This window comes from Amborella trichopoda, chromosome 12 (assembly GCF_054954075.1).
Source record: "Amborella trichopoda isolate Santa Cruz 75 chromosome 12, AtrichopodaSantaCruz75HAP2 v2.0, whole genome shotgun sequence".
NCBI lineage: Eukaryota > Viridiplantae > Streptophyta > Magnoliopsida > Amborellales > Amborellaceae > Amborella > Amborella trichopoda.
The window spans coordinates 49367894-49381063 of record NC_142347.1 but is presented as its reverse complement, the minus strand read 5'-3'; the positions used below and the strand labels follow the sequence as shown (position 1 = coordinate 49381063).

The 13170-nt window shown below is 35.8% G+C and overlaps 1 protein-coding gene and 1 long non-coding RNA gene across 2 annotated transcripts; one reads left to right on the top strand and one right to left on the bottom strand.

Annotated features, from left to right (window-relative positions):
* Positions 1-4337: 4337 nt before the first annotated feature.
* Positions 4338-5564, bottom strand: LOC148779647 (uncharacterized). Its single transcript, XR_016045462.1, has 2 exons — positions 5481-5564; positions 4338-4632 (listed from the first exon to the last, which is right to left on the bottom strand). It is a non-coding gene; the product is annotated as an uncharacterized LOC148779647 (long non-coding RNA).
* A 1069-nt stretch (positions 5565-6633) lies between these two features.
* Positions 6634-9058, top strand: LOC18435696 (protein DETOXIFICATION 49). The gene is made up of 2 exons (XM_006845738.4): positions 6634-6942; positions 7058-9058. The coding sequence occupies exons 1-2, from the start codon at positions 6673-6675 to the stop codon at positions 8450-8452; spliced, it is 1665 nt and encodes a 554-aa protein (XP_006845801.1). The 5' UTR covers positions 6634-6672; the 3' UTR covers positions 8453-9058.
* The last annotated feature ends 4112 nt before the right edge of the window (positions 9059-13170 follow it).

Genomic DNA, 13170 nt, shown 5'->3' with positions numbered 1-13170 from the left:
GTCTCGTGGGGTCCATTGCCACCACCAGATAAATATGGCTCTCTCTCTCAGTCAAAATTAACAATATAAGTACGGAAATTGGGCATTGGTCTTTAAATATGAGAAGGCTCATCAATATAGGAGGTGCATATAAATCCTGAAGAGAAACAATGAACGTGTGCTGCTCCTCTTACACGTGGGTGGGGTTTGGCCAGAGACATCCAACATGGCACTAGTTAATGAGTTGTCGAATGAGTGAAGTCCATAGACATAGACATAGACATAGAGGGTGCTGTGACAGTAGCGTCCCAAAAAGTGAACCGCCCAAAGGGTTAATAAACAGTAAATTGGCCAGCTTAATTGACCATATCCTAAGTGGCCGTTAAAAAAAATAAGGGAAAAGTTTACATAGAGCTGAGGCTCTAAACAATCAAATTCGAGCTTATCTAAATAATTTTACTGGAAGAGGTTGTGTTGATTCTCAATTATCCTCAAATTGATCAACTTGACATCAAGATATATCGACATGAGAAAAAAATGAATTTCAAAATTTGAAAATACTGTATTTTATAACGCATTTTTGGATTGTCAATTTCCAAGATTTTCAAGTTTTCATAGATCTGCCAAACTGCAATATTTTTAAGCTTTACACTTTATAAATAAAGATGAAAATATATTTTAAGGCTATCGCAAATGTTTCCAGTATTGTGACCACATTTCTCGACACCATTTGAAGGTAGGCTCTAATTTGATAGTTTAGAGCCTAAGCTCTATACAAACCGCACCCAAAAAATAAAAAAATCCAAAAAAAATTAAAATAATATGAAAAATATGTTTAAAGTACGATTAAATAAAGCATATCCAAATGAAGTCAACAAGGAGTGAAAAAATAGACTTTAAAAAATCAATTTGGATATTTTTAAAAAATCAATTTGGATAGACTATAAAAATAAGTATTCATGATCAAAACACTTTCCAATCTTTTTCAAAATAATAAAAAACATCAAAAACTACATTACAAACAAATTTTTTATTTTTTAATATATATATATATATATATATATATATATATATTGAATTTTTTAAAATACCTGGCCGGATCACCAAACCGAACCGAAATCGGATCGGCCAAGTGCGTGGCTCCAGCTTGACAACCCAGTTCCGATTTGGGCAGGCCTTAGTTTGCCAACACTGGTTGAATGAGGGGGAAGTTGATGTGTTAGAGAGAGAAGGAAAGTTTTGCATGTGTCAAGCATGAGAGAGAAAGTTTTGTATGAGAGAGAGAGATGCTTAGTTTTTTTATGTCTTGAGAGAGGGAGGAAAGTTGTGTTTGTTTGGAGAGAAAGGGAGGAAAGGTTTTTTACGTGTTGAGACTTGAGAGACAGAGAGGGAGGAAAGTTTTGTATATGTTGACAGGGAGAGAGGAGGAGAGTTTTATATATGTATTCAGACAGATTTGTGGTCTTCATGACTGCATGTGGAGGATTAGCTATTAGTTACTCAACTTTCTAACGCACAATTTAGAGAAACTTATGTGTGGATATTATTTCCACCCTTCTATTACAATAAAAGTATGGGAATTTTTTTTTTTGCCAAAATTACGAGCACCTCCCTGTCAGTGCCTCTTCTTTTTTTCGTTATTCTTTTTTTTTTTTGACTTTTTTTTGTCTTTTGCAACTATCCACCTGTCTAACGACAACATCAGGAAAATCACACATGTTTTCAATTTTTTTTAATAGAGCATACACTATGCTCCCATGGAGTACATTGTGCATCTACTCCCTTAGTCAAAACACTTAACTACGTTGATATTTTTAATCTATAATTTTGGAAACCATACAGAAATTATTAGATGATTATTTTTTGTTAAATATTTTTTTTTGATTTTTGTGACGCTTAGAGCAAGTCCTTCAAAAATTGAATAGTCTCTTTTCAATTTTGAGCCTTTTTTTTTAGTACATAGATATTTTATTTTGGAAATTCTTTTTATTTAGATCCAATTATGTCCACAAACTTTGAGATCTAAAACGTATCCCTAAAATGTGCTTTATTCAAGGGAGTAAATAGATAGTACACCCCTGCAAGACTAAATAATTACACTCTCGATTGGCTCTTCTCTATCAATGTTGACATTGTTGGACGGGCAGGTAAATGTAGGAAAAAAAAAAAAAAAAACGTCCAAAGGGGGGAGTTGTGTTCATTGTAATTTTGGCAAAAAAAATAGTGAAAAGGGGTGGAAATAGTGTCTGCACATGATTTTTTCTTTCATTAATATGAGTAACCTTTGGAGGTTTTAAATATAGTCAAACATCATTCTAAAACACACCATACCAATATTAAAGAGAGAGGTAGATCCTTGGCTTGAGAGGCAATAAAGAGAGACAGGAAAATTCTTTAACATGCTTTTGAGTGATGCAATGGAGAGAAATCCTTGGCTTGAGAAAGAGAAGAGAGATTACATATAGAGGGATAGAACCTTCACTTGGGATAGAATACAGAAATGAGAAAGGAAGACGTAGAGCCAATGATCGGACTAGCTATCAAATTAGTGAGGGGTCTAGTTTAGTAAAAATTGGTTCTAATACTTGTTCAATTGATTAAATTGGATTTTTTAAAGCAAAAAATTATATAATATTTTAGAGTATAAAAAATGTAAAAAAAGGTACCAAAATTTGTTTGGCTCATCTAATCAATTAAAAACTAAGTCAAACTAGTTAGATCAAATATTGATTTTAACTAGCTTACAACTAAATCCAATTTTCAGTATAAGTAGACTAAGCAAGACACAAGTTAGCAGTCCAATTTACTGATCAATCCAGTCCGATCTTGACAACTACGTATAGAATGAGAGAGAGAAAGATGATCTTATAAGAGAGAGATGGGCAGATCTCATGAGGCGTGTCGGGGTGTGTATCGGTGGAGTTGACCATTTTTCCTGATTTTCTCACCTCTGTTTGCCTTTCTCTCGGCTCCATTTAAATTTAGCCGTAAAGGGAATATAGAAAACAGAAACCTCTTTCCTGTCTCTTCAATAAATAAATGAGTTACGTCAATTCAAATTTTAAAAGACAAGTGTAACCTCAATATTTTTTTCTTGATTTTTGAGAAAAGAGGTAAAAATAGTGGCATGTGGGAGCTTGGTGACAATTCTCTTTTAAGTTTATCTTCTATCCTTTTCTTTATTGAATTTGATTTGATTTGATTTGATTTTTATTTTGTTGAGATGGTGATATCCTAGTAAAGTCAATTTATTGCAATATTTTAATGCGTCAAATTAATATCCGAATAATTTTTTCAATAATAATGTACATGTAAATGCAAAATAAGCTACTTAAAATTTAAAATATATGTCACTTATATTAACCAAATAAAACTCATCAATAAAGATAATTATTATTAAATATTAAGGAGGGGTATTACTGTAATTTTTAATATTATATACAAATATATAATACGATTTTTAGTTTTATTACAAAGAAATCATAATTATTTTTAGCCATTAAATATAAAATCAAATCAAAATATGCAAATGTCGTGGCAACAGCAGGGTCGATCAAATCATCTGTAGGTACATGTCTTGCTTGAATAGAAGTGATGCGTTCCTCTTTTAGTAGAAGTAATTCTTTCAAATCATCTGTAGGTACATGTCTTGCTTGAATAGAAGTGATGCGTTCCTCTTTTAGTAGAAGTAATTCTTTTGTGAAACGAACCTATTTTTGTACTAAGGTAGCCTTTGATAAACTTTCACTTTAGTGTCCTTGGGAATCACCTCTGCTACTAACTTCCTGGATTATGGAATGCAGGTGAGAATTGGTTGGGTGAAAGTTGGAACCTGTTTGATAAACTGTGGTGCTGGTAATTTCACATTTGGCAAGGGGAAAGCTGGAAACTGCATGTACTGTTTATTATGTATTTCATTGATAAGATGTGCGCAATATAATTTTTTTAAAATATTTTATAATTACTCACCCAAAAAAAATATTTTATAATTAAGTAAGGTTCTTTCCATTCATCCAGCATAAATACCAAAATTTACATAAGCATCGAAGAATATTGTCATCAAGTCCATCCCCATTTATTGCTCTCTTTACACCCACATGTTAAATGAAAACTCAAGCATTAGTGACACTTGAGCATGAGGTTTAGAAATAAATATTTAAAAGTTTGAAAAGCTAACCATTCCATATTGTGACCACATTTTGCACTACATATTTAAAAAGTTCAGAGGCTACAAAATATTTTTACCTTGAAACATTCAGCGCAGCTTTGCCATTTTCCATAAGTGTTAAAAAATATCATGAGCAACAAATACATTAACTCAGAGCACAAGTGGAATGTCAGCATCAGCAGAAAAGTAATTTGTTTAAATACACCTGGCTCCTCGGAGCCATATCGTTATTCATAATAGAACTTCAACTTTTTATAATGTAGAAACTCTATGGTCTCATTTTGTTTTCCAAGTAACATCACAAGATTTTCCCAATTCCACTGTGACGAGAACGAAAGATTCATTCCAATTTACACTATGGATTACAAATTGTAATAACGTCTACCCATTTATCTTATCAAATTAATTGCCTCTACCTCTTTATTAGAAGTAAATTTATACCAGCATCCATTGAAACCAATCTTCTGTGCACCTATAGATCAAACCTAATGAAAGAAAACACACCCAATAAGTAAGATTTAATAGGCAAATAAATTTTTGAAATAAAAACTCAAATTTTTTACTGATGAACTCACGATAATGGCAAGAATGAATCTTCCATGCACCCATAACTCAAACCCAATGAAAGAAAACACACCCAATAAGTAAGATAAAATAGGAAATAAATTTGTTAAAATAAATACTCCAATTTTTTACTGATGAACTCAGGATAATGCAAGAATGAAACAGAACGACAATAACATTTAACAATGTCTCAAAAAACAAAAGGAAGTCAGGGTTTTTGTAGGTAGCATTTATTTATTTTTTGAATCAGAAGAAAAAGACGGATAAAAAGAGAAAAGAAAAGCGAAGTTGGAGAATAATAGAACTGAGAAAAACAAGAATGATAGCTAAAGAAAATGGTAAAAACCAAGACCTGACTGTTTTCAAACATCCAATAGGCAAAAAAAAGGTAGCAAAAGCGCAATGAAAAATCAGATACAGAAAATGCACAAGCCAGATAACTTTATGGTCCTTATTAGTTGCAGTGATCCACAATCAGAGAAATAACCAAGGGAGATCACCAAAAGAAAATCGAAAAAAAGGAGAAAGATAAACCCTAAAATTCACCATTTCGAATGACGAGGGGAAACTAGGAAAAAAACAAGGAACAAAATGCAATTTCAGTAGTTGCGGTGATCAACTTGGAGTCCAAAGACCAGAAAAATAAATCCCCATAGAAGAGACATAACCCTAAATTGGTACCAAGGAGGAAGTGATCACAGGTTTTTTTGAATTGAGACACTCCCTCACAAAAATAGACACATGCTAAGTCATGAATTTATCAAAATACCTTATTAGAACAAAGCCTCAATAAAAAGTAGAAAAATCCTTTACTTTTTGGTTTTATTGATCTTGGTTGCAGAGGCTACAGGACAAGATGCAAGGCAGCGACTTTGTAAAAAGGAATAGTAAAAGTGAGAAAAATGGTGTTCCAATTTTCGTACTTGTGTTCGTTATCAAACGGGTGAAACTAACGGCTGGGTCTTATCAAACGCCGCTTAAGAGTAGGTTGATAACCTACGGCAGATGAAGTTCAAACATAAGCATTTTCCAAATAATGATGCCAAGTTGTATTTTTAAAATAAAAAAGGTCAAGACATCGAACGGAATTTGGAATGAAAAACATTTCATATTCTATATATATAGAGAGAGAGAATTAAAGAACAAAAATTCAATTGAGTTATTCAAAGATAACTAGAGAAAAGAGAGTGGGAGAGAGACTTATTCGAGGCCCTGAAAAGGCTTCCAAGCCGCAATTTAGAATTTATTTCATGGGAACGTTAATAACTATATATAATATTTTGCTAAAAAAAAAAATCTATATTATAAAAAACTATATATAATATAGATGTATGTATTATAGACGTATGTATTAAGAGAGAGAAAGATGTATACATTAGAGAAAGAAAGAAATCCGATATTACTCGAGGGCTTGAATCTAGAACTTATATTTCTTGGAAGGAAGGTCGATAGGAGATAGCATTGGGAAGGACAGTGCAGTGGTTTCCGAGGTGAAAGAGTCTGAGCTTTGGGAACTCTCACTCCCCATTTCCTTATTACTAATATATATATATATATATATATACATCTCTCTCTCACTAGAGAGAAGAAGAGCTTTTAACTTCTCTCTCTAGAAACTCAAGAGTACTCCATCTTTCTCTCTCTAAACAAAGAAGAGTTCCTTACCTCTCTCTAAACAAAGAAGAGTCCTTACCTCTCTCTAGACAAAGGAGAGTAGTTCTTCACCTATCTATCCCTCCAGAGAAAGAAGAGTTCTTGACCTTTCTCTCTCCTCATCTCTCTTTCTCTCTCTAGAAAAGAAGAGTTATGCACGTCTCTCTCACTAGAGGAAGAAGAGTTATTTCCCTTGTTTTAAAAAAGAGTTCTTAACTCAATTGAAAGATAGAAAGCTTAAAAGCTTTGTTTCCTTTTGTTTCTCAATCATCTCCAGCTTTAGAAAGTTTAGAGAGAGAGAGAGAGAGATGGAGACTGCTATCACAGCTGCTCTTTGCAGGCAGCCAGGCAGTGTCCATTGGAAGAACGAGGAGGAGCAGAGAGGAGAGTTAGAGAGAGAAGAAGAGAAGCAGGAGTGTAATAGCAATAAGAGAGAGAAGAAGAACAACAAAAAGAATGGGCAGAAGAAGAAGAAAGATGTTTATGTTTCAGTGATCATATTGCAAAAGGACGAAGGCTTCAAGGTTCAACAGATTGAGGAGCCCCACCACCTTCAATGCCACCCCACTTGGGACGAGGTACCTACTCCTCTTTTTGACCCACAATCTCTCTCTCTCTCTCTCTCTCTCTCTAGATTTTCAAACGTGAAGCAAATGACACCAAGCACTAACACCTCTACCCCCTCTGACCCAGGCCCTGGAAGAGCTCAAGTCCATTGCAAAAATCTCAGGTCCTACTGCCCTCAGCACCCTCCTCCTCTACCTGAGGTCCATGGTCTCCATGCTCTTCCTTGGCCACTTGGGCGACCTCCAACTTGCAGCTGGCTCTCTCTCTCTAGGGTTTGCCAACATAACTGCCCACTCTATTCTCACTGGCCTCTCCATGGGCATGGAACCCATCTGTGGTCAAGCATTTGGGGCCAAGAGGTGGTCCCTCATTGCCCTAACTCTCCTAAAAACAATCCTGATTCTCTTGTGTGCAAGCCTTCCAATTGGCCTCATTTGGCTTAGTATGGAGAGGTTCATGCTTTGGTGTGGCCAGGACCATGAGGTCACATCCTTGGCCTCCACCTTTATAATCTTCTCTCTACCTGACCTCTTGGCCCAAGCAATCCTCCACCCTCTAAAGATTTATCTGAGGGTCCAGAATGAAACACTTGCACTGGCCACTTGTGCAGCCATCTCTCTCTCTCTTCACATACCCATCAATTTTTTCTTGGTCTTTGGCCTGGGCCTTGGGCTCAAGGGTGTGGCCCTCTCCTCAATTTGGACAAATTTCAACTTGGTTTTTCTCTTGCTCCTCTATGTGTGCAAGAACGGGGCCCATGGGCCCACCTTCCATGGGCTCAGGCCCATGGACTGCTTCACCAATTGGAAGCCACTGTTGCAATTGGCAATCCCAAGTTGTGCATCTGTGTGCCTAGAGTGGTGGTGGTATGAGCTCATGATATTGCTTTGTGGGCTTCTGAGTGAGCCCCAGCCCAAGGTGGCAGCCATGGGGGTCCTCATCCAAACCACCTCTCTCCTCTACATTTTGCCCTCCTCTCTGAGCTTAGGGATCTCCACACGTGTGAGCCATGAGCTCGGGGCCGACAATCCGACAAGTGCGAGGAGGGCCACGATCGTGGGCCTCATGGGCTCAGCCCTGTTGGGGCTCTTCTCCATGGGCTTCGCCACCTCGGTTTTGCATGTGTGGGGGCTCATGTTCACACGTGAGAGGAGCATTTTAAGGTTGATTAGCCAGGCTTTGCCCATAATTGGGCTCTGTGAGCTCTTCAATTGCCCTCAAACAAGTGGGTGTGGTTTGCTTAGGGGGTGTGCTAGGCCGGGCCTGGGGGCCTATATAAACTTGGGCTCATTTTACTTGTTGGGCTTGCCTGTGGCTGTGAGCCTGGCTTTCTTTCTAGGATTAGGGTTTGTGGGCCTGTGGCTTGGGTTGCTCACAGCTGAGGCTTGCTGCCTCTTGCTGATGCTCTTGGCTTTGGTGAACACGGACTGGACTGCTCAGGCGGCTCGAGCGAACAGCCTTACTGGTTCCGAGACCGAGCCCCTCATCTTGGAAGGTGAGGACCGGGTCAACTTTGCTTGAGGGTTGAAGATCGATCGATCGGACGATCTCTCTCTCTCTCTCCCTCCCTCTAAATACTTCACTTAAACGTTTAGGTTATCTCTTTTTCTCTTCTATCTCTCTCTCCCTCTCACACACACACAAAACACACATTAAAGGTTCGAATTCTCTCTCTCTCACTCTCTCTCTCTCTCTCCACTCCACTGAAAGGTTTAAGAGCTCTCTTCTCAACATCATCTCTCAACTCCACTGAAAGGTTTAAGCTCTCTCTTCTCAGCTTCATTTGAATGATCTCTGAGTCTCAACTTCACTTGAGTCTTGACTAAGCTCTCTCTCTCTCTCTCTCTTCTGGATCAGGGTGACGCTTTTTTCTTGGTCGTTTCTTTTTCTTTTGTATTTCTTACGGTTTCTCGCGCCTTTTGTGGGCTATGTTTATATGCAATAAGTGTGCATGCATTCTATTTTATGAACATATGAAGTCGATGACATAAGGTTGGGATTCCTTTTTCCTTCTCCTTTATTTTTTCTCTCTATTTTCTCTAAAATGCTCTCTTCTTTGTATACTTTTTTGCTTTGTAATTTTATTGCTTATTAATGCTATAATAAATGTGAATGAGTTATAATTGATTCTCTCTCTACTTAAAAAGCTTCATCCTCTCTCTCTTTCTCTCTCTGTGAATTATCCACTAATTCTTGAGCTAGTGGTCCCTATTTTTTATACAAGGCCCTGTAACTTTTTCAATTTTTAAAAATATGATATATGAGGATTAAATATTTTGTTAGTAATTCATTCCATTTAAGAGAACTTAATTTCCCAAACTATTCTTATTTATAGGATGTGGTTGTGTGAGGCTGCGGCAATAAAAAGTAAAGTAGAACTTCATAACCCCATCATACAAATTTCACTAACAAAAATCCTTGCTCCAAAAATTTTGTATCACGAAAGAAGGATAATGAGTGACCAAAAACATTAAGTACAGTTAAAAAATACCCATATATGGATGGGATTTTATACAATAAGATCATTTACATTTGGCAAGGGGAAGTCACAATTTCTTACAACTGTCTGATGTGAAATTTGATTGCTTATACCCATATATAGATGGGATTTTGTACAACAAGACCATTTCCATTTGGCAAAGGGAAGTCACAATTACTTACAACCGTCTGATATGAAATTTGATAGCTTGGGTGTATTATAAAGTTCGAGAAAATTTTTTCATTTACATTTGGTAAGAGGAAATCACAATTGCTTATAACCGTTTGATGTGAAATTTGATAGCTTAGGTGTATCACAAAGTTCGAGAAAATTTCTCCATTTACATTTGGCAAGAGGAAGTCACAATTACTTACAATCGTCTGGTGTGAAATTTGATAGCTTGGGTGTATCACAAAGTTCGAAAAAATTTCTTTTGAATTTTGAGCTCAGTCAATGAAATCAATGCAGCAACCAAATTTCATATCTTATTTTTTTTTGGGTAATTTAATAGGGAGCTTCTACCCTTTTTTTCAATCCATTAGGGAGTTACATTTTGAAGGTGTTAATTGGGGGTGTCAGTAAGAATGGATACCATGATATGGTAATTGGGTGAGTCAATGGGGGATTTGGGCCCCTGCCCTTTGGTAAGAATGGAGTCAGAGACCTCACCATAGAGCTAATCAATACTACCGTGAGGCCCCAAACTCTTCTTCTCATCATATACTTTCCTTGAATAGAAATACCCTAACAAAACCCCTTCTTTAATTTCCAAGTGCAGACTTGTTAGGGTCTTTATAAGAAGCTTTTATCAACAAATATGGAAATCATACATATTAAGTGTTTATACACGTTGGGCCAAGTCGAAAAGGCCTATGCGGTATGCGACCCCATATACATTAGGACTTTAGCTGTGAAAAATAAAACAATTAGGACTATTTTTTGTATCCATATTAATGTGGGTCTGATAAGGGTAATACATTTTTTTAAAGCTTTCTCTTTAACTCATCACAAGCTCGAGTAAAAGTGGTGGGTTGCATTAGGTAGACAACTAAAATAACTTTACCACATCTTATCATGAATCCTTAATCTATGAATGGTAGAGAAACATGATTTATGTAGCCAACCCTAATAATTGAAATAAGATTTTGGATTATAATGATAATTAATTTAACTATAATAAATTAGGTTATTTTGATGAAGGGATAGGATTACTATCCTAGGAACCTTGAAATTTACCAAAAATACCATTGCCCCCCTATATTTGCATACCTTGGCATATTAAGTAAAATAAATGATTTTTGAATATAGTTGTTTCCAATGCCTAATTTGAAACTAGGGAAACAAAATTGTCAAAATGCGCTTTTTGCATCTTCTATGCGTCACTATGAAGCGACTTTTGTTGCATTTGGCTACAAACGTTTTTTTATTTTCTAGAACACGCAAGTACATGTACGCACATGAAGTAAGGTCACAGTCACCCGTGATTGTCGGATGTGAAATATTCGATAGTTAAAATGTATTACTGAATGTACTTAATTGCACTCAAAGTCCGGGAAAATATATCTCAAGTTTTGTATTAAAAATAATAAAGATCAACCTTACTATTTTATATTTAAGCACCGAAGCTGCCTATTATCTTCTTGCACTAAAAGTAAAAGTCTTAGGATCAAGCTGGTCACCAATTAGACAAGGGGTTTGATTTCAAATCTAATCCACTTATTAGTCAAATCGATTGGACTGTATTTTAAAAAAAAAATAAAATCCGATACAATAATTAAAAATGTCAATCATATTAAAAAATTTAAACAACTTTATTTAGCTAATCAAATCCATTAAAACCATCCAGTCCAACCGATCAAATATCAATTGATTGGGCTGTATTTTTTCTTATTTGAAAATTGAACAAAATTGTTCTCGAACTTCAAGCACACCCTTGCTTCAAGATTTCAATATGGGGATTACTTTTTTATTCTAAAGGTGGCCGGCATACTTCCCCTATTCTTACACTTTAGGACTGGGTTTCCATAAGTCAGCCGACTCATACTGTACATATGCGGGCTCCTTATCTTAAAAATAGATTTTTAATCCAAAGTTTTGCTGCACATGATCTAGGTCATGAAAATAAAATAAAATTTCTAATAGTTAAAATCCCATTTTTTAAGTAAAATTTCTATGCTGTCTGAATTCATTTTAGCCCCATGGAAATTTTACAACATCCATCTTGCCCATTGGTGAGCCCGCTGATTCATGAGTAACTTTTCCTATAATTTATTCAAAAGAATCAAATTTTACTTTTGTAGAATCGCACATGAAATTTAGAGGATGTTCAGAGTTTTTATCGGGTTGGGGTCAATCCGACCTTGTTCGGAGTTCTGCTCCTTAAAATGGACCTACGGATTGAGTGTGGGCCCATTTGACCTGTACCCGACTAGGGTCAGTCTAGGCACAAGTACAACATGGGAAATTTGGATCAATCGACCTTACCCAACATATATACATACGTGATATTTTGAAGTATACCCACCTCGAATCGGCATGTTGGGTACTATTCCAATTGACCTAACCCGACCTGGGTCCAAGCCAGGGTCGGCTCGACCCAAACCTACCCCACCACATTTTCTTAAAACAAGATGTCTGGGTCCACGCTCAGCCATTTTTGTCAAAAGGTCAATAGCCCTCACTTCTAAACATTCAATGGCCCACTTGAGTCTCATCAACCTTCCTAGAAATCCTTAAATAAAGATAAAAGTACAATAATCATAAGACCAAAATACAATAATTATGGAGTGCGTTTCATATTCATTCCTCCTTTTCCGGATGGGATATTCAATCCTAATGCTTCTTTTGTACGGGTGAGGTTTGCATTAGCTTGTTAGGTCAAACAATCAAAGATGCATCTCCAAACTTTTTCATTTTTCATGATATTCAAATTTGATTTTTCATGATATTCAAATTTGGAGTCAAATTGTGATAGGGCGTTGCGAGAATCTATTTTTATTTCTAACTATATTATTTTTTCATAATATTCAAGTTTGGCGTCAATTTATTTTAGGGTGATGTGAGAATCTATTTTTATTTCTAACTATAATACTAAATAATTATATTAGGGTGCTTACATGATAGAATAATTTATCATTGTATCCAACAAATTTTGAATACTTATATTCTATTGTTTTGTACAATGAGAATCTTTTTTAATAAGGTTATTTTTTATCATTAAGATGAGTGTGACATCATCTACATAAGATGTGACATTACCAATGTGGAATATAATAGTGACATTTAATGCATCATGTGGGTGATATCACACTCATGGAGATAATGTCATATCCCTCATAATGACTAAAAACACCCTTATTAAAAGAAGCTCAATGTACAAAACCAATATAAAAGTGTCCAAATTTTGTTGAGTATAATGATAAAAACTCTATAGTGTGAACACCTTAAATAAAGAAAATTAGGAAAGGGGTACACATTTATTCTACAATTTAAGTTGTCAACTTCATATGAACTTTTTCCTTCACAAAATAAAGAAAATTAGCAAAGGGGTTGGGGTCATAGTGGTAGCATCCTACACCCAACTACTACATCGTGGTATCCATTACTACTATTGGCACTTCCAATTAACACCTTCAAAATGTAACTCCCAATTCTATTGAAAAAAATGGGCAGGAGCCAATCTTCCCCATTGAATTACCCTAAAAATAAAAACAATAAATTAGAGGACGACCTTCGTAGCAAATTCTATCTTCTCCACTGA

Coding starts and splice junctions, on each gene's coding strand:
- LOC18435696 (XM_006845738.4), top strand. CDS start 6,673: ATGGAGACTGCTATCACAGCTGCTCTTTGCAGGCAGCCAGGCAGTGTC. Junction 6,943..7,057: donor GCCACCCCACTTGGGACGAG/GTACCTACTCCT, acceptor CCTCTGACCCAG/GCCCTGGAAGAGCTCAAGTC.